This window comes from Ammospiza caudacuta, chromosome 7, assembly GCF_027887145.1.
Source record: "Ammospiza caudacuta isolate bAmmCau1 chromosome 7, bAmmCau1.pri, whole genome shotgun sequence".
NCBI lineage: Eukaryota > Metazoa > Chordata > Aves > Passeriformes > Passerellidae > Ammospiza > Ammospiza caudacuta.
In genome coordinates, this window is record NC_080599.1 from 38321118 (window position 1) to 38348275 (window position 27158).

The following is a 27158-nucleotide window of genomic DNA, read 5'->3' on the forward strand; positions in this document are numbered from 1 at the left end:
TTGGCTGGCCTCTTTCTTCTGCTGCCTTGGGCCTTTTATATGGGAGGCAGAGGGATTCCCCTGGTTGGGCTGTCCCCTGCCTGGTTTCACTGCTGACTCCTCTGGAACAGTAATCCAGCTGCCAGGAGCTGCAGCTGGCCAATGCCACTGGCCTGGTGCTGGGGACAGGAGAGGTCTGTGCTCCTCCTTTCAGGTGACTTTGAGGGGTGGGAGAGGGGATTTTGGGTTGGGTTCATTTAGTGTTGGAAGGCACAGACATCAGAGCTTGTCCTGCCTGTGACTGTGGCTGCTCTCCTGGGGACTCCCTGCCAGCAGGATGTCTTCCTGCCAAGGGTCACAGCAGCAATCGGGCAGGGTGCGGCCCTGACAAAGGCAGGTGTCCAGCCAAGTGACCTTCTCACCACAGTGTCCTGGAAAAGGAAATGGTTTAGGAAGCCAGGACCGAGGCTGTCCAACTCTCATACCTGCCAAGTCCCAGCTGGAAGAGTGTAACTCCTTAGGCAAGCCCTGGTGATGCCACCAGACTCCCAGAGGCACAGGATATGTTGGAGACAGTTCCATCCCTTGGAGGCATGGGAAGGCTAATTCCAGGTGAGTGACTGGTCTGCCAGACCCCCCAGCTTCCAAACAAGGGGTGGGTTGTTGCTAGCACCAATGGGGCACCAGAGAAGCAACTGCCCAGCCCTCCCTGATGCATGGTGGCAGGTTTCAAGGAGATGCTGGAGCAGCTCAAATCCTCCCTCTGTCCCTCCTCTTTTTATAGCATTTAAAGAGCTGGGCCACCACTGCCATCTGGCTGAGCCAGCCACAGGGATGGTCCATGCCCTGTCCTGGCCGTGGGAGGGTGGAGGAAGGAAAGAGCACAGAGCCTGGGACCAGGGCACACGAGGACGTTCAGGTCAGCTGAGACAAGGAGCCTTGTTCAGAGATATCCCTGAAGGAGCCACGTCACTGCTGAGATGGGACACAGCGTGCGTCACAGCTCTCTCCCACGTAGGTTGTGTCACACCCAGCCATGGCCTCGGACAGCAGTCACGACGAGCTCAGTCCTGCCATCTGGCTGGCCTGCATCACCCCCCTCCTGCCACTTGCAAGAGTGGCACCTTTAGGGACAGATGTCACAGCAGGTCCTGGCTCGGCTCAGCAGGGCTTATTGCAGACCAGACAAGGTACCTGTGACACCCCAGCCCCAGGGATGCAGGGGCACGGGCTGGCACAGGCAGTGCCCTGGGAGGTACCAAGCCCGGCAGTGCCAGCAGCAGTCAGGGAGCAGGTCACCCCTCTGTCTGGAGACTTGTGGGGCTGGAACCTGCCCTGCACCCCAGCACCCTGTGCAGCCTGAGCCATGCCCAGCACACCCCAGGGCCGAGCCAGTACTCATGGGAGTCCAGGAGGGGAGAGCAGTGCTAGGATTGAGGCACATAGCTGGGACATACCATCCCCTGCCACCATGGCTGTGGGGGACAGGGAGGAGGTGCTGCTGGTAGGACATTAGTGGGCCTGACAGCAGCTGCAGGCTTATTTCTCCCAGGACAAGAAGGAAGGGCAGAGGAGGGGGCCAGTGCCTCCAGGTGTGTGGGATAGCAGCCTCAAAGGGGGCACACCTGGAAGAGGACAGAGGCCAGGCTTTGCACAACCACCCCTTCCACATGACTGAGGACACTCTGGGCTCACCTGTATGAGTGCCCTGGATACCCTGTGCCATGCCCCACATAGCCCCCTGCATACAACCAGCATCACAGGCTCAGGACTTCCTGGCTGTGTCCTGGGGACATGAAGACCTGCCCAACCTAGGTAAAGTGGGAGGGGATGGGGTGACCCCTCTGCTGAGCCAGCCTCCGAGGCTGTCTCCAAGCCCTGAGGGTTATCAGTGGGGGAGGCAGCCCTTCCCTTCATTGGCAGCCCTCTCTTCATGGGCAGCTTCCCTACTATGGGCAAGGCTGTGGCCAGACCCAGCTCCATGGGGACAGCCAGGCAACCTGGAACAGGACATGCCACTCACATTGAAATCTTCCAAGCAGGCAGCTGCATTAGTCTGTAGCCCTGCAAAGCAGAGGAACCTGTTCCTTGTCTCTTTCTCTACCCCAGGGAGGCACCAGGGCCTCCAAAACTCTGCTGGGCCAAGGCATCCACGGGCGCTGCCTCCAATGCCTGTGAGGACATCTCAGATGGGAGCAGCCGTAGCCGTGGAGCAGCAGTCCCACGGCAGAGCCCGTGTTCCCACGCAGTGCCACTAGCAGCCAGGGAGCCACCCAGAGCCACAGACCAGGTCAAGCTGCTTGCCAGGACAGGAGTGAGGGTGAAAGGGGGGAGCCGGGGCCACGCGGTGCCGCTCCAGGGCAGGTGAAGCAGCAGCTCCGGGCCGCGTGCCACCTCTGCTGTCCCTGCTCGCGGTGGCAGGGACGGCTTAGTGGGCGCCGCCTGTGCCCGCACACTCCCTGGCAGGTGATGTCGCAGGAAGACGCGGGAGTTGTCACCCCCGCTCCGGATAATCCGCGGAGATGAGAGCAGGCGAGGCGGCGGCTCCGCAGGTGGCTGCAGGAGCGGCCATCCGACCCTTCCGCGGGATCGCGGGGCCCGGGCTGCCGGGCAGGAGGTTAAAGCCACGCGGGTGGCCCGGGGTCGGGGCGACCTGGGCGTGCAGCCGCGGCACAGCCGGCGACCGAGCCGCTGGCCCCGCTCCAGCCGGGGAGTTGCATAAGCCCGGGGAGCAGCGCCGGGGCGGCGGAGCGCCGCCGGGGCAGGTGACACGGCCGGCGGCGTAGCGGGGCGCGCAGCCCGCCCGGGCGCCCCCGGAGCCCGCAGCCATGAGGGCCGGACCCGGGGGGCTCGCCTGGCCCGGGGCGCGTCCCGGAGCTCGGCTCCGGCCAGGGGAGCGCGTGTGAAGCGGGGCCGAGCGGAGGCGGCCCCGGGATTTGGCACGTTCGCAAGGAGCACTCGAGAGCCCCGGGATGGACGCGGAGGGCCCCGGGCGGTGACGTAAGGACTCGCACGGGCTCGGCTCGACTCGCCAGCCGGCCCCCATGTCCCCGGGGCCAGCGGCGGCCCCGGCGGAGGGAGGCAGGGCGGCGGCAGAGGTAAGGAGCCCGGTGGCGGGCGGCCCGGCCCAGGAGGAGCGGGGCGCGGGGCGCGGGCGGGCGGGAGGCCGGACTCCTCCTCCGGCGCGGCCGGACACGAGCGGCAGGCACGCCGGTGCCCCGAGTCAGCTCGGGATGCTTGGGACGCGGGCCGGCCCCGCCGCTGCCGGGAGCCGTCGGGATAGCCCTGACCCTGCCCGACAGCCCATCCCCGCCGGATCCCCACGTGTGCAGGGGGTCCCCCGCGGGCTCTGCTCCCGGAGCGCTCCGGGAAGGGCTGAACCCTTTCCCGACGGTGTCCGTGTGTCCGTCCGGGTTGCGCTGTGGTCGCGCTGTCGGGGCAGGAAGCACCGCTCACGGGGCGTCCGTCCGTCCAGGCTGCGGGTCCGCCTGCCCGGGGGTCGGCCGACGGGCAGGTGGCGGTAGCGGGGGTCGGGCTCCGGCGGTCCCGGTGCTGTTCCCGGCGGGGTGCGAGCTTCCGCGGGAGCTCGGAGGCGGTGCGGATCACGGCGAGAGCCGGTGCTGAAGCGGGTTGGGCTGCGGATCCTGCTGCTGGCGGGATTCCGGTGCCCTCCTGATCCCGGTGCGGTCCAGGCGCCCGTGCGGGTCGGAGTCCCGGTGCCACTACGTGCGGATCGGGGCGCCGGTTGGTATCCTGGTGCCAGTGTGAGTCGGGGTCCCGGTACCGGTGCCCGCCCCGCCGGTCAGGTGACGGTGGCTGGAATTTGACACCGGCAGCCACGACGGGAGCGGGATGGAGCCGCCGGTGCCCCGCACTGCGCGTCCGCCTGACGCCGCCGCCACCGCACCCCGAGACGCAGCGGGAGCGGCACCGGGAGCAGCGGCGGGAGTCGGTGCCGGCGGGGCAGCGCCGGCCCCCGCCAGCGCCCCGCCCCGGCGCAGCGGCGGCGGGCGGCGGGGGGCGGCGGGGAGCGGAGGCGATGCGGGGCAGCGGCGGCCCGGGGGATGGTCCCCGCCGCGGGCACGGTGAGTGCGGGCCGGGGTGGCGGGCGACAGCGCCCGCCCCAGCCTGCCGGCGGCCCCGAGTCTCGGCGGAGGCTCGGACCGGGACTACGGGGGGGACGAGGGGAACCCGCTTCGCCGCCCGCCTCCCGGCAATATTCGCGGGCCGGTGAGGAGTCTCGGGCCGCCCCCGGGCAAGTCCCCCCCGTTCGGCTACCGGGGAGCCGAGCCCGACCCGGCGGCGGGAAGCGCTGGGGGCCGCAGCGGGGCCGGGGCTCCTGCCGGGGCGGGGAGAGGCGGCACCCCGCTGCGGGCGCCCGAGGGGCACGGGGACGGGCTCGCCCGCCTCTTCCCGGGGCTCCCGCCCGGCCCGTTGGGCACGTCGGACAGGTGTGCGCCCCGGGCGGTGGGCAGGCGAGAGGCAAGGGCGGGGGTACCCTGTGCTCCCCGGCTCTGCTGTCCCTGAGTTGGGGCCGAGTTTGGTCTCTGCCGTGTGTCCCGCGTGTCCGAGTCCTCATACGTAGGGTTGATTTCTGATCCCCATCACTTCTTCTACCATGGTCAGCGCGAAGGGATGCAGGGCCTCCGCCGGTGCCCGCAGGTGTCCGAAGGGGTCTCTGGGCATCCCCCCGCGCTTCCAGGTGGGCCCCGCGGCTGCAGGGCTGCCGCAGCTACTCCGGGAGCCGAGACACTCACCGCGGGCCTGGGGACACTTGGCGAGTGTCTGTGCCTCCCCGGGGGCCTGGGGCAGCCCGGGACATGCTCTCCCAGCGCCCCGTGCACAGGGCGGGCATCGGCGCTCTCGCCGGGCTCTGCACCAGTGAGTGTGAGGTGGCTTGCTCAGGGATTGCGCCAACAATTGCTGTTGTTTAACCCCGGGCGGGGGACACGTGTGGCGGGGGTCCAGACAGGTGCTCACATGAATGAGCTCGGTTCCGACCCCGGGAAAAAACCCTCCTGTGTCTATGAATCGCCCGGAAGGGCTCTGGCAGCCGTGTCTGGGGAAGATCCAGCCGGATTTCCCCGTACAGGACATGGGGGTCTGCTGTGGGCTGTGCAGGTCTGGCACCGCCGTGGGGTGCCCGGTGCTGGGCTCAGCACTGCCCGCGCTGGACGAAAGCAGATGCCGAGCGGGGCCAGCGTGGGCTGCGGTCCCGCGGGCTCGAGGAGCTGCCCCGTGGACGGGGCCCCGAGTCTGAGGAGGCGCTGCTTGTGTTAGTCCGGGCGCTGGGGCTCCCGGTGGCGAAGGGAGGCTGCCCTCGTTCGGCGCCCCGCCGGCAGCGCTGCCGCTGCAGAGTCCGGGGCCGTGCTGCCGCCGGACGGGAGAAGCCTGAATTGCACCGGCTGATCCCGTCCCGTCCCGTCCCGTCCCGTCCCGTCCCGCGGGATGCTGGAGCCGAGGGGCCGCAGCAGGGAAGCGAGGACAGGGGAGTCCTTCCCATTCCAGCAGGGCGCAGGGACCCTCGCCTGGCCCCTCCGGCCTGGGAAATCCATGACCTGGCGGCAGCGGCTGGCGTGGGGCCACGGCCACCACGAGAGCGAAGGGCAGCGCGGGCTGTGTTTGCCCGGGCTGTGGCGGCTGGTGCGGCCGGGGGGCGGTGCGAGCCCTGCCGGCACCGGGAGCGCATCCCGCCTGGTGCACGGCCCGGGGGCGCATCCCGCCTGGTGCACCGTCCCCGGAGGGGACGCATGGGTCTGGCAGCGCCCACTACAGACCCGTGGCACAGTGTGGCCAGTGCAGGGTGGCATCAGATTCCACAATTGGGATTTGGGGACTATCCTCTGAGATGCTAGAGGGACTGGAAGAAATTATGTTTTCTTTTTGTCCCAGCAGTGCCCAGGTATGTGCTTTCACTTTTTTTTTTTGGTCAGGAGCGCTCTCCTCAGCTTGTTTCCATCCCTTATTGCTTCCTTTGCCATGGAAGCAACTGGGACGTGCTTGGGCAAAGCCGAAGTCATAGAGTCATTGAATGCAGAATGCCACTAAGCTCCAAGGGGACGGTCCCCTTGAGAGATAGGATAAGCAGCAGATGGGACAAGGAAACTACAACCCCTTTTGGAACCACTTCTAAAGCCCTTCAAAGCCAGGGTATCCTAGCTTTGGACACTGGGGCATCCCTGCACCACAGAGGGGAGCTGGGAAAGGAGGCAAAGATGTGGCTGCAAACGGGAGTTGCTGCAGCACCTCCTGGGAAACATCACTCCCCTGAGACCGTGCTTGCTGCTCCTCTGGGACCACGCACAGCAGGGATGCAGTGCCTTTCTGTGTGTCAGGGCAGTGGATGCCAAGCTGTGGTGTTGTGGTGAATCACCACAGTGAGCCCAGCGTAGTGCTCTGTACCCTGCTGTGTCCCCACAGGACCTGCCTGAGCATCCTGCCCCTTGCAGTCCCACTCATCCAGGCTGCTCAGGGGATGTGTGTCCCAGCTTGGCACAGGCAGCAGCCTGGGGAGCCAGCACGGGGCCAAGGGGTGGCTGCACCCAAGGACCCTGTGCTAATGGATTTGGAGTTTCCAAGGTCAGGCTCCCACTGTGAGCAAGAAAAACATTCCCAGGGAAGGGCCATGGGAAAGGGCCCCCCTGCACAGCACTCCCAGTCAGCCACTGCCTCACAGCCCAGCCTGGCATCCCAGGCTGTTCACATGAGGACATGGCTGCATGGCCCCTGAGGAGATGTGCTGTACAAAGGCTGGGTTGCCCAAGCTGCCCAATCTCTTGGAAGGGGTGTTCGTTGTGGTGAGGATGCCTCTATGCCAGGAGAGGAGAGGGGTAGGGGTGGGCCATGAAGGGAGTGCAGGAGCTGTTGTGAGATTCTGGGGGGTGAGGAAGGGGATGGCAGGCTTGGCCAGGGCAGGGAGGCATGTGCCAACTCTGAGCCAGCCAGCTTTATACCCACCCTGTGTGGGCACTGACCCTAACCTCTGTATTTGCAGCTAGCATGGACCAGCGACAGGGGCCACCAGAGCGAAGGCCTGCAGGACCTGCCACGCACCTGCAGCCCAAGGTGAGCCCAGGTCTGTCTGGCTGCCATGGCCAGGACTACATGACCCTATTCCCAGCTCGTGGAGCCTCATTCCTGGTGTGGGGAATGAACCCTGGTCAGGGCTGACCCTGCTGTGCTGTGATTCCTTGCAGGAGGGGACACTGTGGGGGTTCTTTGCCATCTTGTCGCTGCTGGCTGGGCTGGCCACAGGCACCCTGCGAACGCCCCACTGCAATGAGACGCTGGACGCAGCCCCCACGCCCCAGGGCACGGCCACTGCCAGCCTGTCTGGGGAGGATGCTGTGGAGGCGCCCCTTGCTGCTGCTGCTGCCTGGAGCCAGCTGTACGGTGCGTTTTGGGACAGCCCCCAGCCTGGGCATGGCGGTCCCGTGTGTGGAGCATGGGCAGGTTGGGAGTTTCTGTGGGGAGCCCCAGCCCATGTGGGGCTGTGGCTGCGCTTTGGGGCTGGGCGGAGGGGATCTCAACACATGGGGCCCTGAGCTTCATGCCGGGCAAGTGGCAGAGCCCTAGAAATGAGAAGATCAGAAGATTCTTGGCTGGAAGTATATTCCCACCAGCACACCCTCTCAGGCACCAGTCATTGCCATGGTGGGTGATCAGGAGGGACCCGTAGGTCACAGCGGGGACCGGCGGGCTCAGAAGGAGGGCGATGGGTGCAGGAGAGGTCATGACAGCGCCATCTCCTCCATGTGCAGGGGACAACGCGACAACAGGTAGCCCGGGCACCGCAGAGCTGGCGGAGGACCTGCTGCTGCGTGCCGAGCGCTCCCCGCCAAGTGCCAGCAAAGCCAAAAAGGCGGCGGGGAAATCCTTGCGGCGCCCCCGCGGGCGCAACTGCCACATCCGCAACCTGATGGTGAAGGTGCGCGACCTGGGCCTGGGCTTCAACTCGGACGAGATCGTGCTCTTCAAGTACTGCAGCGGGTCCTGCCACCGGGCGCGCAGCAACTACGACCTGACGCTGGGCAGCCTGCTGCGGCAGCAGCTCATCGCCCCGGGGCCGCAGGAACGCGTCCTCAGCCACCCCTGCTGCCGACCCACCCGCTATGAGGCTGTCTCTTTCATGGATGTGGAGAACACGTGGCAGACGGTGGAGAAGCTCTCAGCAGCCGAGTGCAGCTGTATTGGCTGAGGAGGGGGCCGCTAGCTTGGCCCCAGCTCGACACATGCCGACAGACTCCAGCTTGCCACATGCGGTGGCACTGTGGCTCAGAACGAGGGTTTGGCAGAGGCTGGTGCCCCTGCTGTTACGTGGCCACAAAGAACCGAGGTGAGACGGAGTCATGACTGGAGTGTGGGTGGCCAAGCCCGCTCCTGCTCAGTGCCAAGCAGCTGGTGCCAGCGGCTGCATGGAGTCCTAGCTCAGCCCTGGGAGAAGAGCTGAAGAGAGTATGGACCATCCCCACCACTGCCAAGGGTCTCCCAGCCCAGTGTCCATCAGCAGCATCCCTGCACCTGTGCTCCAGGGGCCAAGCATCACCCAGGCTTCAGAGGGGGCAAACCCTCCCTGTCCCCTCGGGCACCCTGGGGTCAGTGGTGCAGAGAAGGGGTGTCCCTGAGGGCAGGGATGCAGTGGGGCCAATTTGCACCAGAGTGGAGTGGGGGCTCTGCACCCGGACCAGCAGCAGACCCTAGTATTCTGCAGGGTGTTCGTTCCTAGACACCCGTTGGGACCCCCACCCCTGCCTGGTTCCCAGGGTAGTGGCAGGGTCCCCGCGCTGCTCCGTGGTGCTGTGGCACTAAACTATTTATTACTCTAAATTATTTATTTATTGTTCTCGAGCGGCAGCTCCTATTTATGACTTTGGGCCCCCAGCGGCCGGGTGTAATTTAACCCCAGCGCTGCACTGAAGCCCTGGGCAGCGCCCCGTGCACCCCCGCACCCTTTTTCTATTATTTGTAAAATTTGAGGGATAAACTCTATTTTTGTACAGCCGCCTTTTCCTGTAGCAATAAAGCGATGGGCTGCGCGTCCAACCCCTGCGTGTGCCCGTGATGGGGACGGGGACGGGGGTGTCCCTGAGGTGGCAGCGGGAGGGTGTCCCTGAGGTGGCAGCCGGCTCCGGCCGGCGCTGCCCGCCCCGCGCGGGGAGCGGTGCCGGTGCCGTTGCGCGGTGCCCAGCAGGGGACGCGCCTGGGCCGGGACTACCGCTCCCGGCGTGCGGCGCGGCGCTGCGGCAGGTCCTGGGCTGCCCGGCCGCGCCTGCGGGGCCGCGGGGAGAGGCGAGGCGGGGCCGGGGAGAAGCGGAGCGGGGCGCCGGGGCTGCTCGGGGAGTCCCGCGGGCGCCTCCCGGCCCGACCGCCGCGCCGACCCGCGCCGCCCCGGTGCCGCCGCCCCCGTCGGGGCGGGAGGCGGGTCCCACCGCGATGCGGCTGCCCGTGCGCCGCCGCTGTCGCCCGCCCGCCGCCGCCTCCTGAGCGCCGCCGCAGCCATGGAGCGGAGGGCGGAGGCGCCGCCGCCGCAGGGCCTCGACTTCACCGTGGAGAACGTGGAGAAGGTGAGCGAACGCCGCCGGCCCGCGGGTGGCCGTGGCGGGGCGGGGGGGTCCGCAGCGGGATGCTGCCGGTGCCGCGGCGCTGCGAGGGATGCGGCTCGGGGAGCGGGGGGGCACCTGCTCGGCCGTGCCGGGCCCGGCCAGGGCGACGGGCGGCGTCCCCTGTGCCCGCCCGTCCTGCCGCTGCTGGGCTCCGGACACCGGGCTGGAGGGGGAGCCGCCGGGGCAGCCCCGGAGGGAAAATGATGTGGCAGGAATGGGAGCAGGAGGGAGGGGTTGTGTTTCTGACTGGCGTCCTCTAGGTCTCCGGCTGCAGCGGCGGGCAGGGAGAGCCCACGGGTCTGGTCCTGGCTGCTGAACCAGCTGCATCAGTGTGACACCCATTATCAGTGTCTGCATTAGGCAGGGAAGGAAGGAACTTTTGCCAGGTGCTGGGCATTATTGGGTATTACGGTTGGGAAAAGCCTTCAGTGCGTGGATGGCCCATTGATACCTTTCTAAACCAGGAATCCAGCTCCTTTGCTCCTGCTGAAGCTCAAGGTCTTTCAAAGTATCTGCAGAGCAACAGGAGTGAGGCTGATTGCTGAAATCTGGGATCCAGGGAATAGCCACGGCAAACCAAGGCCTGCTGGCATCACGCTCCTGTTGGAAGGAGCTCTGAGCAGCTGATGTGGAACCTGGGGTTCATCACAGAGACTAAACAGGGCACCTCAGCGAGCACACCCGGGAGGGCAGCGGGGCAAAAACCTCCCCTTAGTCGCCTTGGAGGTGATGGGGGCAGGGCAGCAGAGGATGCATCACTGAAGGGCAAACAGCAAGTGCATCACTCTTCCACTTACCCTGTAGCCAGACATCCAGCAGACATCCATAGCTTGGTCCTCAGACAGTGGGAATCCCAGTGTCCTCATTTTTCCTGTATAAGAATAGACTGAGATCCTTGCCAAAGCAGTACTCATGGGCGTACTGGTGGGCACATAGAATCATGGAATCATTTAGCTTGGAAAAGACCTCTCATGTCCAATGGTTAGTGCAGCCCTGCCGAGCCCACTGCTAACCCATTTCTGAAAGCTTTTCACACCCGTCCCTCCCCAGTAGGTTGCCTGGCCCCACAGGAGATGTCAGGTCAGGGATGTCAGGTCTGTCACTGGGTGCTGGTTGCCTTTGTGGCTGCAGGTGAGACACAGCCCACCTCTCCCAGGGAGATGGAGACAGAGCACAGCCGGGGGATTAACTGATGTCTGGAAAATGTTACGTTCGTGCGACCTTCTGCAGCTTAATCTGCATCCATCCAGGGCTGCTGGATGATTTTGCCTCTGACTCCCTTTCTTTTCATCAGGCACAAACCGCTCCTTTGTTTGCACCAACAATGAGGTGCACACTTGCCCGGGGAGGGTGGGCAGTGCCAGGGTGGGGGCACCCGGCGCCGGCCGCGTGAGGTGCGGCTGTGCCGAGAGGCAGCTCATCCTTGCCAAGCTGCTCGGGATTTAGTCTCCCAGTGCCTGGGAGGAGGCAGAGATGCCCTCCAGGATGCTTCATCTCCCCTCCCCCAGCCTGCCTCTGCCTCTCCTGATCTCTGCAGGCTTTGCCATCTCAATGGTGTCCTCTGAAGGTGCAGCTGTGGACTGCAGTGGGGCTCTGAGCTGCTGGCGGGGTGCAGCAGCACAGTCCCTGAACAGGGAAAGAAGCATGGGGTGGGATCAGAAAAAACACAGAGGTTCAGCAGGCTTTTCCAGGAAGGTCTGTGGGGTACAAAGTGAAGGAAAGATGGGCTTTGCTGGGAGCAGGGTTGGTGGGAGGCAGGTGGGTAGAGCCGCTTTGTCAGTGGTGATGCTGGCAGATGAGTGATGATGCTCCTACTGGCCCGGGTTCTTCCACCTGCCAGATTTTGTGCATGGCTCTATTAATAATCCTGAATACTGATTTAAGTCAGGGTTTGACTCCACTGTGAGTCAGTCAGTGATAAGTGCTGGGGTTAGGAACAGCTTGAGGAACTGGTTATCTCATAAGTCAGAGGGCTGAAGCCTTTCCAGGTCCCCTGCAGTGGAGGTCTTCATGTGTGACATTTGTAGCTAGGGCAGTCTGGCAAGACTCTGCCTGTCACACTCTTCTGATGGTTTTCATGGAGAAGATTCTGTCCCTGGAAAATCCTTTTGTACCCCTACTGTTGTTATGCAGTGGGGCTTTGCAGGGCTCTGGGGTGCCAGTGTAGCTGAAAAGGATCATTACTGTGTTTATGTGTAACCAGTGCCAGAGGGAGACACCTCCAGCTGTGAACAGTGGTTTCAGGGAGGCAGGAGGGTGCAGATGCTGGAGGCAGGGCCAGCTGACAGGTCTAAAAGCCTGGGGACAAGTGCCAGGTTCAGGTGCTGCACTTCAGGAGCCATCTGAAAGTTGCTCCCTGTATTTGTTTTTCCATAGGGAGCTCCTGTGGCACAGGAGAGGAGGCGGGCTGCACTGGGGCTGAGCTGGTTTGATAGGGTTACTGTGTCAGCATCCCCTAGTCCTAGCTGAGGGCTGCTTGTCTGCTTTTTGTTTTCTTCTGAGCCTGACCTAGATGCTGCTCTGGCTTCAGCACAGCTAGAGCCGGCTGGCATGGCCACGCTGTGCTGGGAGTCCGGCAGCTCTGGACTGGCTCTGCTTCCCCTGCGTCTGCTGCTGAGTGGGGCTCTGTTGCTGTGTTTGGAGGGGGTGGAGGATAGGCAAGGCTGGGAAAGCCAAGGGCTTCAGGCTGTGGGAATGCTCAGCCTTTCACTGCCTAAATGGTGCAATGTGGTTTGTGACCTGTGTGTGCTTTTGTGTGCCCAGGAGCTGTCCCTGGTGTGACTAACAGCCTGGTGCTGGGGTGATGATGAGGACAGATTGCAGATGTTTAGTCCAGGCTGCTCTGTCCATCTCAGAGGAGCAATGCACAGGCAGGACTTGTGCCCTGCAATCTTGATTTCCCTCAGCACTTAATACTGCAGTATTGGACAGGAGAGGAAGAATGCGAGACCCTCTTCACATGTCCTTAGGGCAGTTGAATCTGCTTCAGCAGTATCACCCTTTTTGAAATAAGAAAAAAGACAGTGCCATTCCTCCATGAATTTCCCAAGTGCAGACTCTCGGCCTCTTTTTTTGTCTAATTCCTTCCAGGTCTTTCCTCCCTTGTCCTGCCTCTGATCCTCTGGGGTGTTTGTAATATTTGCTGACGTCTTTTCCCTAGCACATTAGCGGTCTGGCATCTCTGGGCCTTCCAGATTGCCGTGTGCCTCTCTGGAGATGCCTGATGAATGCACGGAGTCTCTCTGGCAGGATGGGTAGGCGGGGTGTCATGGAGCTGACATCCGGAGCCTCCCGCGATGGGAGAGGGATGGCTTTGATCACTGCTCCTCAGAGATGCTGAGCCTCGGGGATGTGGCAGCTGCTGGGGCTGCCTTCTGCCCAGGAGGATGGGGAGGAGAAATCAAGTGCATCTGGTTCCTTTGGAAGGCTATTGCCTGTCTTCAGAAACCTGATCAAGAGAATTACAAATACTCGAGGGTGAGGGAATGGCATCCTCTCTCTGGTAGTGGATTGACCACTGGGGCCTTAGAGGCAGCCTGCATGTGTGAGATGTGGCAGCCACACTGGGGATGGTGAGCTGGGGGCCTTAGGAGCAGAGATTCCTCCAGAACTGAGGGAAGCAGGGAGTCACCTTGTTACATGTTTAAGCAAATGTTCTTGCAGAAGCAGATTCCAGCGAGAGCCAACCTTGGCTGAACACATGGCTCCTTCCCATGGTGTGGTGGTAATGGGATGAGAGGGCAGTATCTTGTTGTCCAGTGCTGGTCTGAGCCCCACAAGGGCCATTGCTGGTGCCTCATCTCAGCTGTGATATGTTATGGTGCAGGAATGGATGGAATTGGTGCTTGGGCTCCAGCAGAAATTTCTCTCACAAATTGCTTCTTTACTCCATCATGGAAGTGTTGGGTAGAAAGAAGGGATAGTGAACAGGGGTGTTTGGCTCACCCTTGTAATTCATCCTGGGCTCTGCATCTCCAGGGTTTCTCTCTGGTCCTGCTCACCCTTTGCATTTTCAGGCCCCTGCCCACTCTGGCTGGGAGCACACCTGTCCTACAGCCCCTGTCCCTGCTGGGGACCATGCTGTGCTCTGCAGAGGGCTGATGGCAGTGAAGCAGTGCGAGTGATGCCAAAGCTGCTGAGCTGTGTCAAGGCTGCAGCCTCTTCTGGACAGCCAAGGACTTGGTGTGGGCAAGCTGGGCTCAAAGAGGGGCTTCAGAGTGGCAGCATCTTTTATTAGGAGAGGAGAGAAAACCCTTTTCTTTTGAACTGCTGGCAAAATGTGGGTCCTTGGACAGGAGCAGCATGCCCAGCGGCACACACCCAGCTTCACTTTGCGTCCATTTGCTATTGTGGGCAGGCTGCCGCCTTGCCGGGGCGCCGGCTGCTGAGCCTGCCCCGCTGGGGCCGGGGGGGCCAGCTGCTGCAGGCAGGGGAGGCAGGGATGATGATGATGATATTCCCTTCGCTTGGCAGAGCCGGGGTAATGGCTGTGCTGCTGCTGCAGGCCTGGAGCACTGACGCTGCGAGTGCGCTCAAGTAGAAAGGACAGCGAGAGACGGCAGCGGGGACATCCCCAGGGTGCTGCTGCAGGGGGCTGGGGGTGCCACGGGGCCGTGGCCACCGCTGCCCCCACTGTGCCATGGCTGTGGACAAGCTACGAGGAGCAGAGCAGGAATGTATTTTGCAGCTTTCTGTTTCCCCAGCTGCGATGCAGACCTCGCTCAGAGCTGTACCTGCTGTCAGCTCTCTGTGCTCAAGCAGACTGGCCCTTGGAGGGCAGCTGTCTCCCCATGGAGCCCCCAAGAACAGGAGGCAGCGCGCTCTTGCTCTGGGGTCAGAGTCGTGTGTCTGTGGCTCATCTTGTCACCCCATAATGGCACGGAGACAGCACCTCCCTGCAGGGTACCCCATGGTAATGTATTTACGCAGTGCAGTGAGGGAGACAGCCTGCTGGCACTGGGCTCCCTGCAGAAGGGTGAGAGCTGGGGGCTCTGTGCTTGTAGCAGATCTTCTTCTCTTGCTGTGCCTGGGTGCAGCCTAAGATCAGATGCCTCTGCTTGTCTGTAACTCTCCTTGGACTGCTCCCATTCCACCTGACGAAGGAACCAGCATGAGATCTCTGACCCATGCCTTTTGGGCAGGCTGCCCTGCACCACAGCAGCTTACTTGAGGGGCTGATGTTTCTCTAGCGACTAAAGCCTGACTGAGGCTTTGGTCACAGCTTTTTAGAGCAGGGAAGAGCCATCATAATAAGCTAGAATTATTTTCAGCCAAGCAGAGCTGATGTTGGAGAAGGCTTCTTCCCCAGCCAAAGGGCATAGCTGACAGCCAGGCTGTTTACCAGCTCTCACATTACAGGTCTAATTGCAGAGAAGGCAGGTCTGGTGTCAGCCACCCGTTCCAATTGGAATGCACAAAGCTTCCCTGTTAGATGTCACCCGATTTCATGCCTTCTGCTTCTCCCTCTTGGCACTAATAGTTCCCCTTGTCATCTCCAGTGCCTCCTAATGGGCCCAGGGTGCTGGCCAGAGGAGTTACACTAAAGTCCAGCAGCAGCTGATGCTGGTGCCTGGTCTGGCATGAGGGCAATATCTCCTTGCTGAGGAGGAGCATGCTGAGGTGTTCACATGCCCTTCTGTCCCTTGCAGTCCCCTGCCCCATGCTCCCAGCAGAGGATGGTACTCAGCTGATGTGCATGGTAGATCAGGGAGAGAGCCTAGTCTGCTCCCAAAGGCTTCTTCTGCTGCTTTGAGCTCAGGATGGTCCCAGTATTTATGCCCAGCCTTGGAGGTCCTCTGGAAGGGTCTCCCGTGTTGTACAGAGTACTGGATGGGCTGTGCTGCTGGTAGCCCTGGGGCACATGCTGCCTTTCCTTTCCACCTGGTGTCCTCCATGCAGGCAGGAACAGCCATGCTTTTTTCAGGAGCCACCACAACTGATTCCCTCCCAGGCAGGATACTTAGAAAAGGCGGCTGAGATAGTGAATGGATGCTTTTTTCCAGAATATTCATCTGACTTCCAACAGCTTGTAGCGTGAGCTCTCAGCATTACCTTTGCTTCCATCCTCTGAATTGCTTTGTGTAGTTGGTAGATTTTTTCATCTTGCCATTCACCTTCTCACCCATGGTGGAGGCTGCAGCATGTCCTTGGGGACCTTTGCTGGAGACCTCCCCAGAGACTCCCTGCAGGAGGAGCAGGGCTCTGGGCTGGTGTTGCTGGGTGTGGACGCCTCTCCAGAGAGTTCACTGGGGATGGTGGGAATGGTGCACAGGGTGGAACGTGAGGGATGCAGGCAAGATGCTGGGATGGTGGTGATGGGAGAGCTGTCCACATACCTGAAAAGCTGGCCCTGCCTGGGAAGGGGTCTTGCAACCCAGCTGCTCACTGTTGCTCTTATTGCAGAGGTTGTAACATCTCCCCAGCACAAGTATTGTGGTGAGCAGCTATGACAGTTCTCCCTCTGTCATTGTTACAATGCAGCAGCTGGGATTTTTTAGCATAGCCACTGTTGGAGTCTCTGACAGGGCTGTGTGCAGATGTGTGTGTGCTGGAGCTGTGTGCAGCATGTCTGTGTGCAGGATGTCTGTGTGCTGGAGGTGTGTGCAGGATGTCTGTGTGCACCTGCTTGGATCTCACCTTCATGTTGGGCTTTTCCTGGTTGCTCGCTCCTCTCCATTCAGCTGGATGATCACATGGCAGCACCAGCACTGCTGGCTTGAAGCAGATCCTGTTGGCAGCATCAGGCCTTAGCCAGCAGCACTGGCAGCCCCAGCCAGAGGAGGATGAGCCCTCAGCTGCTTCCCAGCAGGCAGACTGTGTTTGCCATCCCCTGCTCTGCTGCCCTGCCACGGTCCCAGTCACTTGTGGTGCTGTGCAAGTCTTGCCCTGCAGGTTCATTGCTCCTGGGGCTCACTGTGGTGTGCCTGGAGTGTGCACAGTGCCATGCTTTGCCTGGCAGTTTCCCTGATGTAAGACTGGCATGCAGCAGCTCTGTGGCCAGCACAGGTGAGCAGCTGGGGAGTTTGTGGGTCAGGAACCCAACGCTGTGGGCCAGGTCCATCCTGCACACATGGTGAGGTTCGTGTTTTACAAGGCTTGTGCAGGTTTAGAGGTTAGGGCTCCTGTGTACACATTGTACCTTGTAATATATGATGCATAGGGATTATTTTCTCCCCACAATTTTCTAAGCAGTAGCACCATTTAAAATAGAAGAAATAAATTCATTGGGAAGTGTATGGAGATGTAAAAGTAGAGGCTGGGAAGAAGTGGGGAAGGATGCTGGGCTAGGGAGCATGCAGAGGGCACTGCTTGTTTCACCTTGTGACAGTGCCCAGCAAGCAGGGAAGGGAAAGAGTGGGCTGTCAGCATTCTGGGAATCTCAAGTGAGATTTATTTGGGAAGAAAAATAAGCAGCAAGCTCTGATGGGAGCAAGAGACTGAGCTGGTAATGGTTGGGAGCTCCAGCTCCAGCCCTGCTGCAGGATGACTCAGTCCTTAGCACAGCAGCAGGGGTAGGAGCCAGGTTCCTACCCCCAGGAGTGGCTGAGCTTTTAGCACATCTGCAGCTGCTGCTCTATAGTGAAGTAAATTGTTGCTTTGCTTGGAAGGGATGACAGTGCTTACCTCTGCCCCAGCAGCTGAGTGACACTTCCTGCATCCAAGTCCAAGATAACTGGGAACAGAGCAAAGGTTTGGCTAACTACTGAGAGCTTGTGGTCTCCCCTTGGCTTGCTCTGTTGGGACAGATTTCTCTCTGCCATGTCCTGCTTGTGTAGGGTTAACCTTTTCTGTGTCAGGGTAGGTGTTTTAGTGGGTCAGATGCTGTCCCTCTGCAGCCCATGCTGGCTGACTCCATCTCCTACAATGTACTTCATAACCTCTTTCTTACAAAGATCTTTCTTACAGAGAGGTTATCCTCATTTTCCCCCATCACAAAGTCCTGAACAGTAGTGATTCAAATTATGGCCCAGGCAATGCCGACTCTGTAAAGTTCCTGCCATATTGTCCCGCTCCTTGGTCTCACACTGGGAGGCAGCAGGAGGCACAAGCACTTGCTTGGGAAGCTCGTTCCTGTGCCCCAAGCTGCCAGTTCTGCATGCTTAAAAATAGGGTTTAAATCCTCTCCTGGGCACAAGAACCACAAGAATTTCATAGGGCTTTTTTTTGGGGGGGGGGGGAGGCTATTTGAGACCTGGAGCCAGGGTGGGTACATAAAAAAATCCTCCGCACCTGCTGCAGCCATCCTCTGATTTGCTGGTGGGGTGTGATGGGTGCCTGATTGCCCAACAGGTGCCATGGATTTTCCTTGCTCCTGGCATGTGCAGTCAGCAATTTGAAATGAAACGTGCAGTGCCAGGCAGAAATCCTCACTGCTGGAAGATGGAGTCGGGCAAGGGATAGTTATTCTTCTCCTTGTGCGAGGACATCACTGGTTGCTAGCTGTACCCACTCAGGATAAGTAGCTAATTAAGGTTGGGCTTCATATCTGTGTAATATTCCTCTGCAAATAAAGCCTTGTAGCCTGTGTGAAGCTGTTCATGTGGATCTGAGCTACGCAAAGCAGTAACTAGATCTCACAAAGCTGCAGGAGCAGGTAAGTGATGTTTCCCTTCTCTATATGGAGAGATGGACTAAGCAGCACTGGATGTTGCAGAAAGCAGTGGCAGAGGCAGGGCTGGATGCCAGCTGTCTTGGTTCCGCTGTAACTGGGTGGGCTTGGGAATATTTTGAAGGTGCTTAATGGAGAGATTAATCCCTGAATTTAGTGACTGTAGATTTTCAGGATACTGCATAACCTGACAACAAAGATCTGCAGTGGCTCTTGCATTCCATGGGCTGATGGATGCAAGCTGTGGACCACAGCACCTTTCAGAAAGCAGGTGTGAGTGGAGGGCAGGAGTGCTGGTCAGCCACATCCCTTACAGTCCTCATGTGGAAGAAGGGTCCTGTGCCCACCCCAGTGATGGCACATTAGCAGGGAAGCAGGCAGATTCAGCATGTGTGAAGATGGGAAATGACTAAAGAAAAGACATTTCTAGAGTGAAGCATGAGAGGAGGGAAAGGATGCTTTGCAGGTCCTCTCCTGCTGTCAGATCACTCTGACTTCCCTGAGAATGGGAAGAGGGAGGCCAGCTAACACGGGCTGCCCTGGGAAGGGGGGCTGTGCAGGGCAGCCTGGGCACTGGGCTCCATCCTAGTGAGCCTTCCTGGTCAGCCTTTCCCAGGCAGGACAGGCCACAGTGGTGCTCCTCAGCTGCTCTAGGGTGCTTCCTTCTCTCTTCCAGGCTCTCCATCAGCTGTATTATGACCCAAACATCGAGAACAAGAACTTGGCTCAGAAATGGCTGATGCAGGCACAGGTGTCCCCCCAGGCATGGCACTTCAGCTGGCTGCTTCTCCACATGGACAAGGTGCCCGAGATCCAGTACTTTGGTGCCAGCGCTCTCCACATTAAAATCTCCCGCTACTGGAACGACATCCCGGCCGACCAGTACGAGAGCCTCAAGTCTCAGCTCTTCACGCACATCACGCGCTTCGCCAGCGGCTCCAAGATCGTGCTGACGCGGCTGTGCGTGGCGCTGGCCTCCCTGGCGCTCAGCATGATGCCCGAGGCCTGGCCCTGCGCCGTGGCAGACATGGTGCGCATGTTCCAGGCCGAGGACTCCAACGTGGACGGGCGGGCGCGGTGCCTGGCGCTGCTGGAGCTGCTGACGGTGCTGCCCGAGGAGTTCCAGACCAGCCGCCTCCCCCAGTACCGCAAGGGCCAGGTGCGCAGCGTCCTGGCGCAGGAGTGCGGCTCCGTCTTCCCTTTGCTGGAGCAGCTGCTGCAGCAGCAGGACTCCCCGGGTTTCATCAAGCAGAAGGTGCTCAAGTGCTTCTCCAGCTGGGTCCAGCTGGAGATCCCGCTGATGGACTGCGAGAACCTCATCCAGGCAGCTTTCACCTCTCTGCAGGACCCAGAGCTCTTTGACACAGCGGTGGAGGCTGTGGTCAATGCCATTTCCCAGCCCGATGCCCAGAGGTAAGGGCAGCCTCTCCTGTGTGCTGCAGGCTTGTGCTCCTGGACATCAGCAGGGTAACGGGGTGGGAGGGAAAAATCTCAGGCTTTTTTTCTAACTGCTGTTGGCTCTGAAGGTAATGATGACAAGGTTTGGAAATGGGAGAGTATCAAAAGCAGTTGGAGGCTGTTGGTTATTCATGGTTGTCCTGGAAGGCTTTGCACTGTGGTTGACTTGTAGACACCATGAAGTCTTGGCAGCTGCGGCCCATGTCCATGCTGGCCTCTGAGGGAGATGAGGATGCATGGTTCTGGCTCCCTGTGTCAGATCCTGCAGCAGCCAGCCAGAGAGCAACTGCCTGACTCCTGCCAGCAGGAGTTCAGAGACCTTCCTCTGCCTTGCACTGCTGGTCCAGCCAAGGAGCTGATTAAATGCAGAGATAATAAAACCAGATCTGTCATTTTTCCCCTCCTCTTGGCTCCAGCAGCTTGTGCAAGCCAAGGACTCATCCTTTGTCTGTGGCCATGGCTGCCCTGGGAGCAGCTGAACTGGTCCTGCTGGGGCTGTGCTGTGGAGCTCCGAGCTGTCTGCTTGGCTGCACTGCCTGAGCTGCTGTCAGCTCTTGGGACCACTGCCTGCAGAAGGGACAGTACATCTCCAGTTCCCGTGGCCCCATCCCTTCCTGGCTGCTTAGCAACCTTCCCCTCAAGAGGAGGGTTTCCTTGCAGGCTGAGCTGAGCTGCTGCCACTGTGCATGCCCTGTGCATGGCTGTGCATGGCTGCACATCGCGCAGGCTCTGACCCTCCCCAGCCTGGGAATGATGGTGCCACTGCCCTTGTGAGCCCTGGTCCTCCCCTTGGTTAAGGGCAGGGGCAGCCTGCACATTCCCCAGCTCTAGGGCTGCCTGGGGCTGTCCTTTTCAATGACAAGGAGTTGCATCTGTGGACTGCAAATCCTGGTGCACAAAGGGACCCAGAAGGATTTTAATGTGTTGCTGGATGGGGTGAGGGGTTGCCTCATTTGCTAGTGTTTAGAAGGTCACCAGAAGCTGTTTCTTCTTGTGCCTGGCAAAGGCTGTGGACCAGCTCAGACCCTTGTAGCAGGTCTGGGGCAGGAAGTGAGAAGGTGTGAGAAGGTGTGAGAAGGTCACCTGCAGTTCTGAAATGTTGGACTCTGTCTTCCTGCTTTCAATTTCCCTTGAGTCTCAGAAGTCCCTTGGCAGTGATTCCATACCTTTGTGCAGAAGCCTAGGCCTGCAGTGCTGCTCTTTGATTGCATTAAAGGCTGAGTTTTCTGTTGAGCTTTCAAAGTGAATTGTGGAGAGGAGTGACTGACAGTGGGGTTTCCTCTCTGCTTCTGTGCTGACCCTGTCATGCAGGTTTTTTTGTCCCCATTCAGACCTACCATGCTGGGTGCTCCCTTACAGAATTTTCAGTACTTGTTCTCCATCCTTCTTCCTGGAGGCGTCATCAGCCATGCAGAGCACCCTCCTGTCTGTAGGCGTGTGGGCAGTGGCCAGGATAGGGCAGGCAGCTGGCCTGAAAGGCTCTGCAGTGTGTGAGCCTGGTGCAGCTCCTGCCCTGGCACATGGGGACAGCGGTGGCATTGTCACAGGGTGCCCTACCAGGCAGTGTGTGGTGTCAGCTGCTTCCCAGCCCTGGTGGGTGCTCTCCTCCCCTTTGTTTCTTGTGTCCACTATAATGTGTTCTTCCTCCTGCTTCCCCTAGTGCCAGCTGTCCCACCCCTCTGGCTTTGTCACGCAGCCAGAGTGGATCCAGCTCTTTCCCAGAGCCCCCAGGGAGTCTACTGATCTTTCTGTCTCTTATGTTGATAGTCTGGGAGATCCCTGCTGCTTTTCAGCTGCTGTCTTGCTCTTGGTCTCTTGCCTTTGTTCCTGCAAGGCCCTTGGCTGCAGGCTCAGAGCATTCTTGGCACTGGGCTGCTGGCATGGTCCTCTCCAGAGCTTATTAGAGCATTGCTCCATGAGAGGGTTAGTGTTGGGGCTCACCACTTTGCCATGGGTTCCCTGAGTGCTTTCTGCATTGTGTCTTTCCCCCTTTGCTCCCTCCCAGCTGTCTTCACTGACATTGCTGCAGAGATGATGAGGCAGGTGTGCTTCTGCCACCAGCAGGAGTCCTAGTGCTTCATGAGCTTGGCTTCTGACTTTGGGGGTTAGATAGTTTGTCAGGCATCCTCCCAGGGGAGCACCACCTTGCAAGGCAGCTCTCCTGCTGCAGCACCTGTGTCCACGTGGCCCTGGTGCTGCCTTGCTCTTGGGTTAGTCACTTGTGCTGGCAGCTCCAGTTTCCCTGCTTGCAAGGAGCAGGGAGTGGTTTCCTGCCTCTGAGGTGTTACTAGAAATGATGCACCAGAGATGTGTAGGTGCAAAGTGTTTGATCTCTGTACCTGCCAGGTGGGTGGGAGCCCTGTGAGCCCAGAGAAGGGGATGTGCTGTGTGTTGCTGGAGTCTTGATGCTGCTCCTCTGTTAGGACATGGCCTTCCTGAGAAGAAATTCAGATTTTTGGAGACTGGCCAGGAGCTGGAACTGGAGCATCTCTGAGCACACCCTGCCCTTGAAGGTGGTGGGATGCTCCTGAGTTGCAGGAGGGGAGGAATGGAGATGCTGTATGTCATCTGCAGAGGAGAGGCTTGGGCTGTATCTTCCATCTCATTTGAGGATTATCCCCTCAGCTAAATGGGTCAGAGAGCTTGGCAGCACGTGCTGCAAGGGGAGAGCTGATGTGTTGCGTTTGGCCACTTGGCTTCATGTAGGGCAGTGGGTGGCATCAGAGTGGGGTAGGGATGCACCTAGGATGCAAAAGGATGCACCTCCTTGTGGTGTTTGCCCAGCGTGGATGTTGGACACTGAGTGTCCTCTCTGAAAGCAGCAGGGTGTTGCTACAGTGGTGGACTTGGCAGGACTGCAGGTGACTGTAGGGGATTGCCTGGTGTCTTGCCTGCCATGTCTTTCTGGTCTTGGCACCTGGTGCTGAATTTCTGAAGAGGAATTTCACTTGAGTTTTCCAAGAGCTTCATTCAAAACAGGTTTTTAATAAGATTGGGTTATTGTCTCATCAAGATGTGGTTCAGATTTTGGATCAGGAAGGATGAGATTGTCCCATATGCCCATATCTTCCCTCTACAGGTTGTCCCCACACTGGTGCACTTTGCAGAAGAGCAAGAGTGGGTGCTGGTCCCACAGAGGGAGCTGCAAATGCTGCTGGGCTTTGAGAAGGGACCACACAAGGTCATGAAAGCAATATTTGCTCAGCTCCTAAATACCAGGATTGCAAATCTTTCTCAGGAAGGCTAAGACAAATCACTTCAGGGAACTGCATGGGCAGGAGTCACCATGAGGCTGCCATGTTCATGTACTCTTTCACAGGCATTCACAGGTTTTGGCTGCTGGAAACAAGCTGGGCATCCAGGGGCTCTTCTGAGCTGGGATGGTTTTGCCTTCTGCCTGACAGTGGTGCAGGGAAGCAGTGGCTGGCAGCATCTCCTGGGGCAAGCTCTGCACCTGGTCAGGGATGTGGCATCAGCTGGTGCCTTGGGCTGGAAAGCAGCACTGACCAGGTGGAGTGACCTGGGGCTCTGTGCTCCTGGATGTGGAATAGAGCAGCTCAGCTCTGGCTGACTTGTCTGCAGGTCTTGTTGTGTGACTGGTTAAAACAACTCATCTAGAGCAAGCATCTCCCTCCTGGCTAGGGACCTTGCATCCAGGATGCCCTTTTGTCTACAGACCAGTTAGCAGAGCAAGGTGGTGCTCAGGAGATGTGGTTCACCCAACATTTCCCAGAAGTCTTCAATAATATGGGATTGAAGCATGGAGGCAAATCTAGGTGTTTATCTCTGTTGGCTGTGCAGGGATTCCAGAGGATCAGTTCAGGTCCAGGCACTGTGAGCATTTCAAGGTAATTGGCAGAAGCAGAATCCTTGTCAGAAAAAGTCATAAAAGTCACAAAGCCATAAAAGCCTCCCTCGGGTACTGTGAACCCAGTGCTGTGGAGGAAGGAAGGCTTTGGCTTACACTGGAACAGTGGAAGGTTCCCTGTGGCTTTTGTCTGGGCACTGCTCTGGTTCCCTTGGGCCTACCCTGCATGCAGCATTGGTTCCCTGGGAGAGGAGCTATTGAATTTCCAAATTCGCCATCATCACATTGTTCTCATGCTGCCACATGCATAACTCAGGGCATCAGAGGAAATGATTTATGGAAAAATAAACCCTTTGCTATGTGGTTTTCTCTGGGGGAGAGGGCAAGAGGAGGGTGACCCCCAGCAGCACAGAGGGAGTGCTGGAAGGACATCTGGGATTGTAGACACCTTGTTTCCTCTGTTTTCTCTTGCTGACCCTGAAGAAAGGCTGCCACCAGAGCACAACTCTGTCCCTGCACTGGTGGCACCAATGGCTTTGTTCTCTCTGAAATCATCCATAGCAAAGCCACCCTACCACTCCGGGGTGGATGTGTGGCTGTCCTGGTGTCAGCACTCACATCTCTTCCCCAGGGTGGGCACAAGAGAGCTGGAATCATGTATGCCTCCCACTCCAAGCATCCTCAGCCCCGCACCTGCATGTCGGGGGCGGGCAGGGAGCACAGGCTGTGGCTGCAGATAACACGCCTGGGCGGGCAGGGAAATGGCAGGGAAAAGGCAGGCTGCTCGTCAGCCTCCAGCACGGCCTCTCTCCGGGGGCCCTGGGCTGCCTTTCACCTTGGCTGCCTCCTTCTCGTTGCCTTGGTTACCATCCCTTGCAGGCAGCGGAGGGGAGGCTGACGTGCGGGATGGGATGGGATGTGGGAGAGCAGTGCTGCTGGCCTGTGGCAGCGGGATGTGCCAGGGGTCTGCACTGTCCCTGGGTGGGACTCCCCAGCGGTGGCTGCCCAGTGCATCCCAGACATGGGGCACAGTCTGGATGTGTCCATGCTGGAGAGTCACCTGGTTTCCCACTGGCAGCTTGGACTGCCTCTGTGCTAATCTGAGGGCACGGTGGGAAGAGCCCACAGGTCTGCCCTTGCTGCTCTTCTGCTCCACATCTATGCTGCTGGGCACAGGCACAGCTCACCGAGAGCTGCTTGTGGCACTGGCAGGTTGGAGGTGCTGTGCTGGCAGCGCTGCTGGCTGCTGTGGGTGGGTAGAGGCAGGGGTCCACACCGTGGTGCAGGGGGGCTTGCCCAGAGCTGATGGCCCCTGGCTCAGCACTTCACTTGCAGAGGCTCTGCTGCAGCAGTGCTCAGGCTGCTGCTTTTGTCCTAATGCCACAGGCTGCAAGGAGAGTTCATGTGAGCAGTAGGGGCTCCTGTAGGCAGGAGCCCTAACCCATTGCACAAAGCATCCTTCAATAGGCAGAGCTGGGCAGGAGCCCTGGGAGAGCATCAGGAGGGATGGATGGCATGGCAGCCCATGCCAGGGAGGTGATGCCTGGCACTGACCCAGGCTGTGCTTGCAGGTACGTGAACACCCTCCTGAAGCTGATCCCGCCCGTGCTGGGGCTGCAGGAGCAGCTGCGCCAGGCGGTGCAGAGCGGGGACATGGAGACGTCGCACGGGATCTGCCGCATCGCCGTGGCCCTGGGCGAGAACCACTCCCGGTGAGTGCCGGGGATGCTCCCCAGGAGGGGCACTGAGCTTGGAGCAGCCAAGCTGTTTCCCACACCCTGCCTTGTCCAGGACCTGTCCTGCACCCAGTGTGTCAGGGCAGAGGAGCTGGAAACTCTGACCATGCTGTCTGCTTCCCAGAGCCCTCCTGGACCAGGTGGAGCACTGGCAGAGTTTCCTGGCCCTGGTCAACATGATTATGTTCTGCACTGGAATCCCTGGACACTACCCTGTCAACGAAACCACCAGCTCCTTGACCCTCACCTTCTGGTACACGCTGCAGGTCAGTGACTGTTGTGGACAGCCTGCCTGGGCTCTGTCCTCCAGGCAGGCTCAGTGCATGGGGACTGGGGTCTGGCCTCGGTTTAATTGGTCACAGGGATTTCTGATGTCCCCACTCCTTGCCCTGCACTTGCAGCTAGGGCAGGGCACGTACCTAGGAAATGCTGGCCCTGTGGCTGGCTCTTTCTGCCACCAGTCCTCCTTAGAAGTATGAGCCATCCTTTAAGGGCCTCTGTAACAAAACTAATTAAAATTTCATGTTAATTCTTTTCTTCCCAGCAGCAGACCTGGTTGTTTAGCTTCCTTCTGCATGCCTGCAGCACGCTAGAATGTGAGCATGGCCCTAGTGGCAGCCCAGTTTGTGGTCCCTCTCCCATGGTCAGTGTTCCCTGGATCAGCAGAGCAGCCCTGCCACACTGTGCTCTATTTTTAGCTCCCTTTCATCCCTTAGCTCCATTCCTCTGCAATCCAGTGGCGTGGCTGAGCGTGGGCGGGGAGGTTAGCAAAGACAGTGCCGTGGCAGCAGCTCCTCTGCTGCATGAGGCCAGGCTGAGGCTCCCACGACCCCTTGCTGCTTCTCCAGATGGGTGTGAGATTACAGGTGCATGCAGGAGGGGGCTGTGCTCAAGTCATCTCTCTCACAGCAGTCTGAGGCACCCATGCTCCTGGTCTAGGGGTGCTCCCAAGGGTAGGACATGGCAGGACACTGCCACCGCCTATGACGATGCTGTCTGAAGGTCCACCCAGCTTCTGGGGCTTCTGGCATCTTGCCTCCAGATAATGCTGCCACTGCAGAAGGGCACAGCATCAAGTGAATCTTAGGGAGCTGGAAATGCAGGCTTCCAAGGTGTGACAGGTCCCACTAGCACTGGGAGATGTGCCTGAGTCCCCTATTTAGCAGGCCTGTTAGCTCTGTTTGCCTTTCCCTGCAACGCCTGATGTATTTATTCCTCCTCCTGCCTCCAGGATGATATCCTCTCCTTTGAGCCAGACAAGCAGGCAGTGTACCAGCAGGTCTACAGGCCTGTCTACTTCCAGCTGGTGGATGTGCTGCTGCACAAAGCCCAGTTCCCCTCCGATGAGGAGTACGGCTTCTGGTCTTCGGATGAGAAGGAGCAATTTCGGATATACAGGTACAAGTGGGAGATTTGGATTTGCTTGTCAGGCTGGTGAGGATGCAGGGGCAGCATTCTGCCACCCTGGAGACTGAGTGGTGTATGATGAGCCAAGGAGGGACACAGAGGAGATTCCTTCCATCAAGAGCTGTTCTGGCTGTGGTGGTAATGTGAAAATGAGCTGGTTTGGCTCATTTGGCAAAATTTTGGCACAGCACCAGTTACCCTGCCCAAGAGGCCATAGGATCACTCCATTGGTTGGGACAGTGTGCTTGTATGAGCAGTGCCTGTGCCCTGGGGAGAAAGTGACGTGTCCATACATGGAGCTCTCTGTGTGGGCTGGGGACAGCGTTTGGAGACACCCGTGTTCTCTGCAGGGTGGACATCTCTGACACGCTGATGTATGTGTATGAGATGCTGGGTGCTGAGCTCCTGAGCAGCCTCTATGACAAACTGGGACGTCTCCTGACCAACACAGAGCAGCCGTCCACGTGGCAGGTGAGCAAGGGGACCCAGGGCTGACAGCTCCCTGTCCTCACCCTCAATGGGGCATTGAAAGCAAAGGGACATGAGGTAAGGAGCATGAG

General features: G+C 59.5%; 2 protein-coding genes across 3 annotated transcripts in view; both read left to right on the forward strand.

The window, feature by feature from the left end:
- The first annotated feature begins 4018 nt into the window (after positions 1 to 4018).
- ARTN (artemin) lies at positions 4019 to 8778 on the forward strand. The gene is made up of 4 exons (XM_058808561.1): positions 4019 to 4064; positions 6974 to 7044; positions 7176 to 7371; positions 7740 to 8778. The coding sequence occupies exons 1-4, from the start codon at positions 4019 to 4021 to the stop codon at positions 8174 to 8176; spliced, it is 750 nt and encodes a 249-aa protein (XP_058664544.1). The 3' UTR covers positions 8177 to 8778.
- Positions 8779 to 9350: 572 nt separating this feature from the next.
- The window catches only part of IPO13 (importin 13), a 31095-nt gene continuing 13287 nt past the window's right edge, over positions 9351 to 27158 (forward strand). For both annotated transcript variants that reach the window (XM_058808559.1, XM_058808560.1), the window contains exons 1-6: positions 9351 to 9542; positions 18866 to 19602; positions 25027 to 25167; positions 25316 to 25457; positions 26423 to 26589; positions 26949 to 27069. In XM_058808559.1, coding sequence (XP_058664542.1) covers positions 9477 to 9542; positions 18866 to 19602; positions 25027 to 25167; positions 25316 to 25457; positions 26423 to 26589; positions 26949 to 27069 — 1374 coding nt within the window. In that variant the 5' untranslated portion in view covers positions 9351 to 9476. The remainder of the gene's footprint in view (positions 9543 to 18865; positions 19603 to 25026; positions 25168 to 25315; positions 25458 to 26422; positions 26590 to 26948; positions 27070 to 27158) is intronic.

Excerpts from the sequence above, each read along its gene's own strand:
- ARTN (XM_058808561.1), top strand. The coding sequence starts at position 4,019 with ATGCGGGGCAGCGGCGGCCCGGGGGATGGTCCCCGCCGCGGGCACG. Across the intron at positions 4,065-6,973 it reads TGGTCCCCGCCGCGGGCACG|CTAGCATGGACCAGCGACAG; the intron begins GTGAGTGCGGGC and ends CTGTATTTGCAG. Across the intron at positions 7,372-7,739 it reads TGCCTGGAGCCAGCTGTACG|GGGACAACGCGACAACAGGT; the intron begins GTGCGTTTTGGG and ends CTCCATGTGCAG.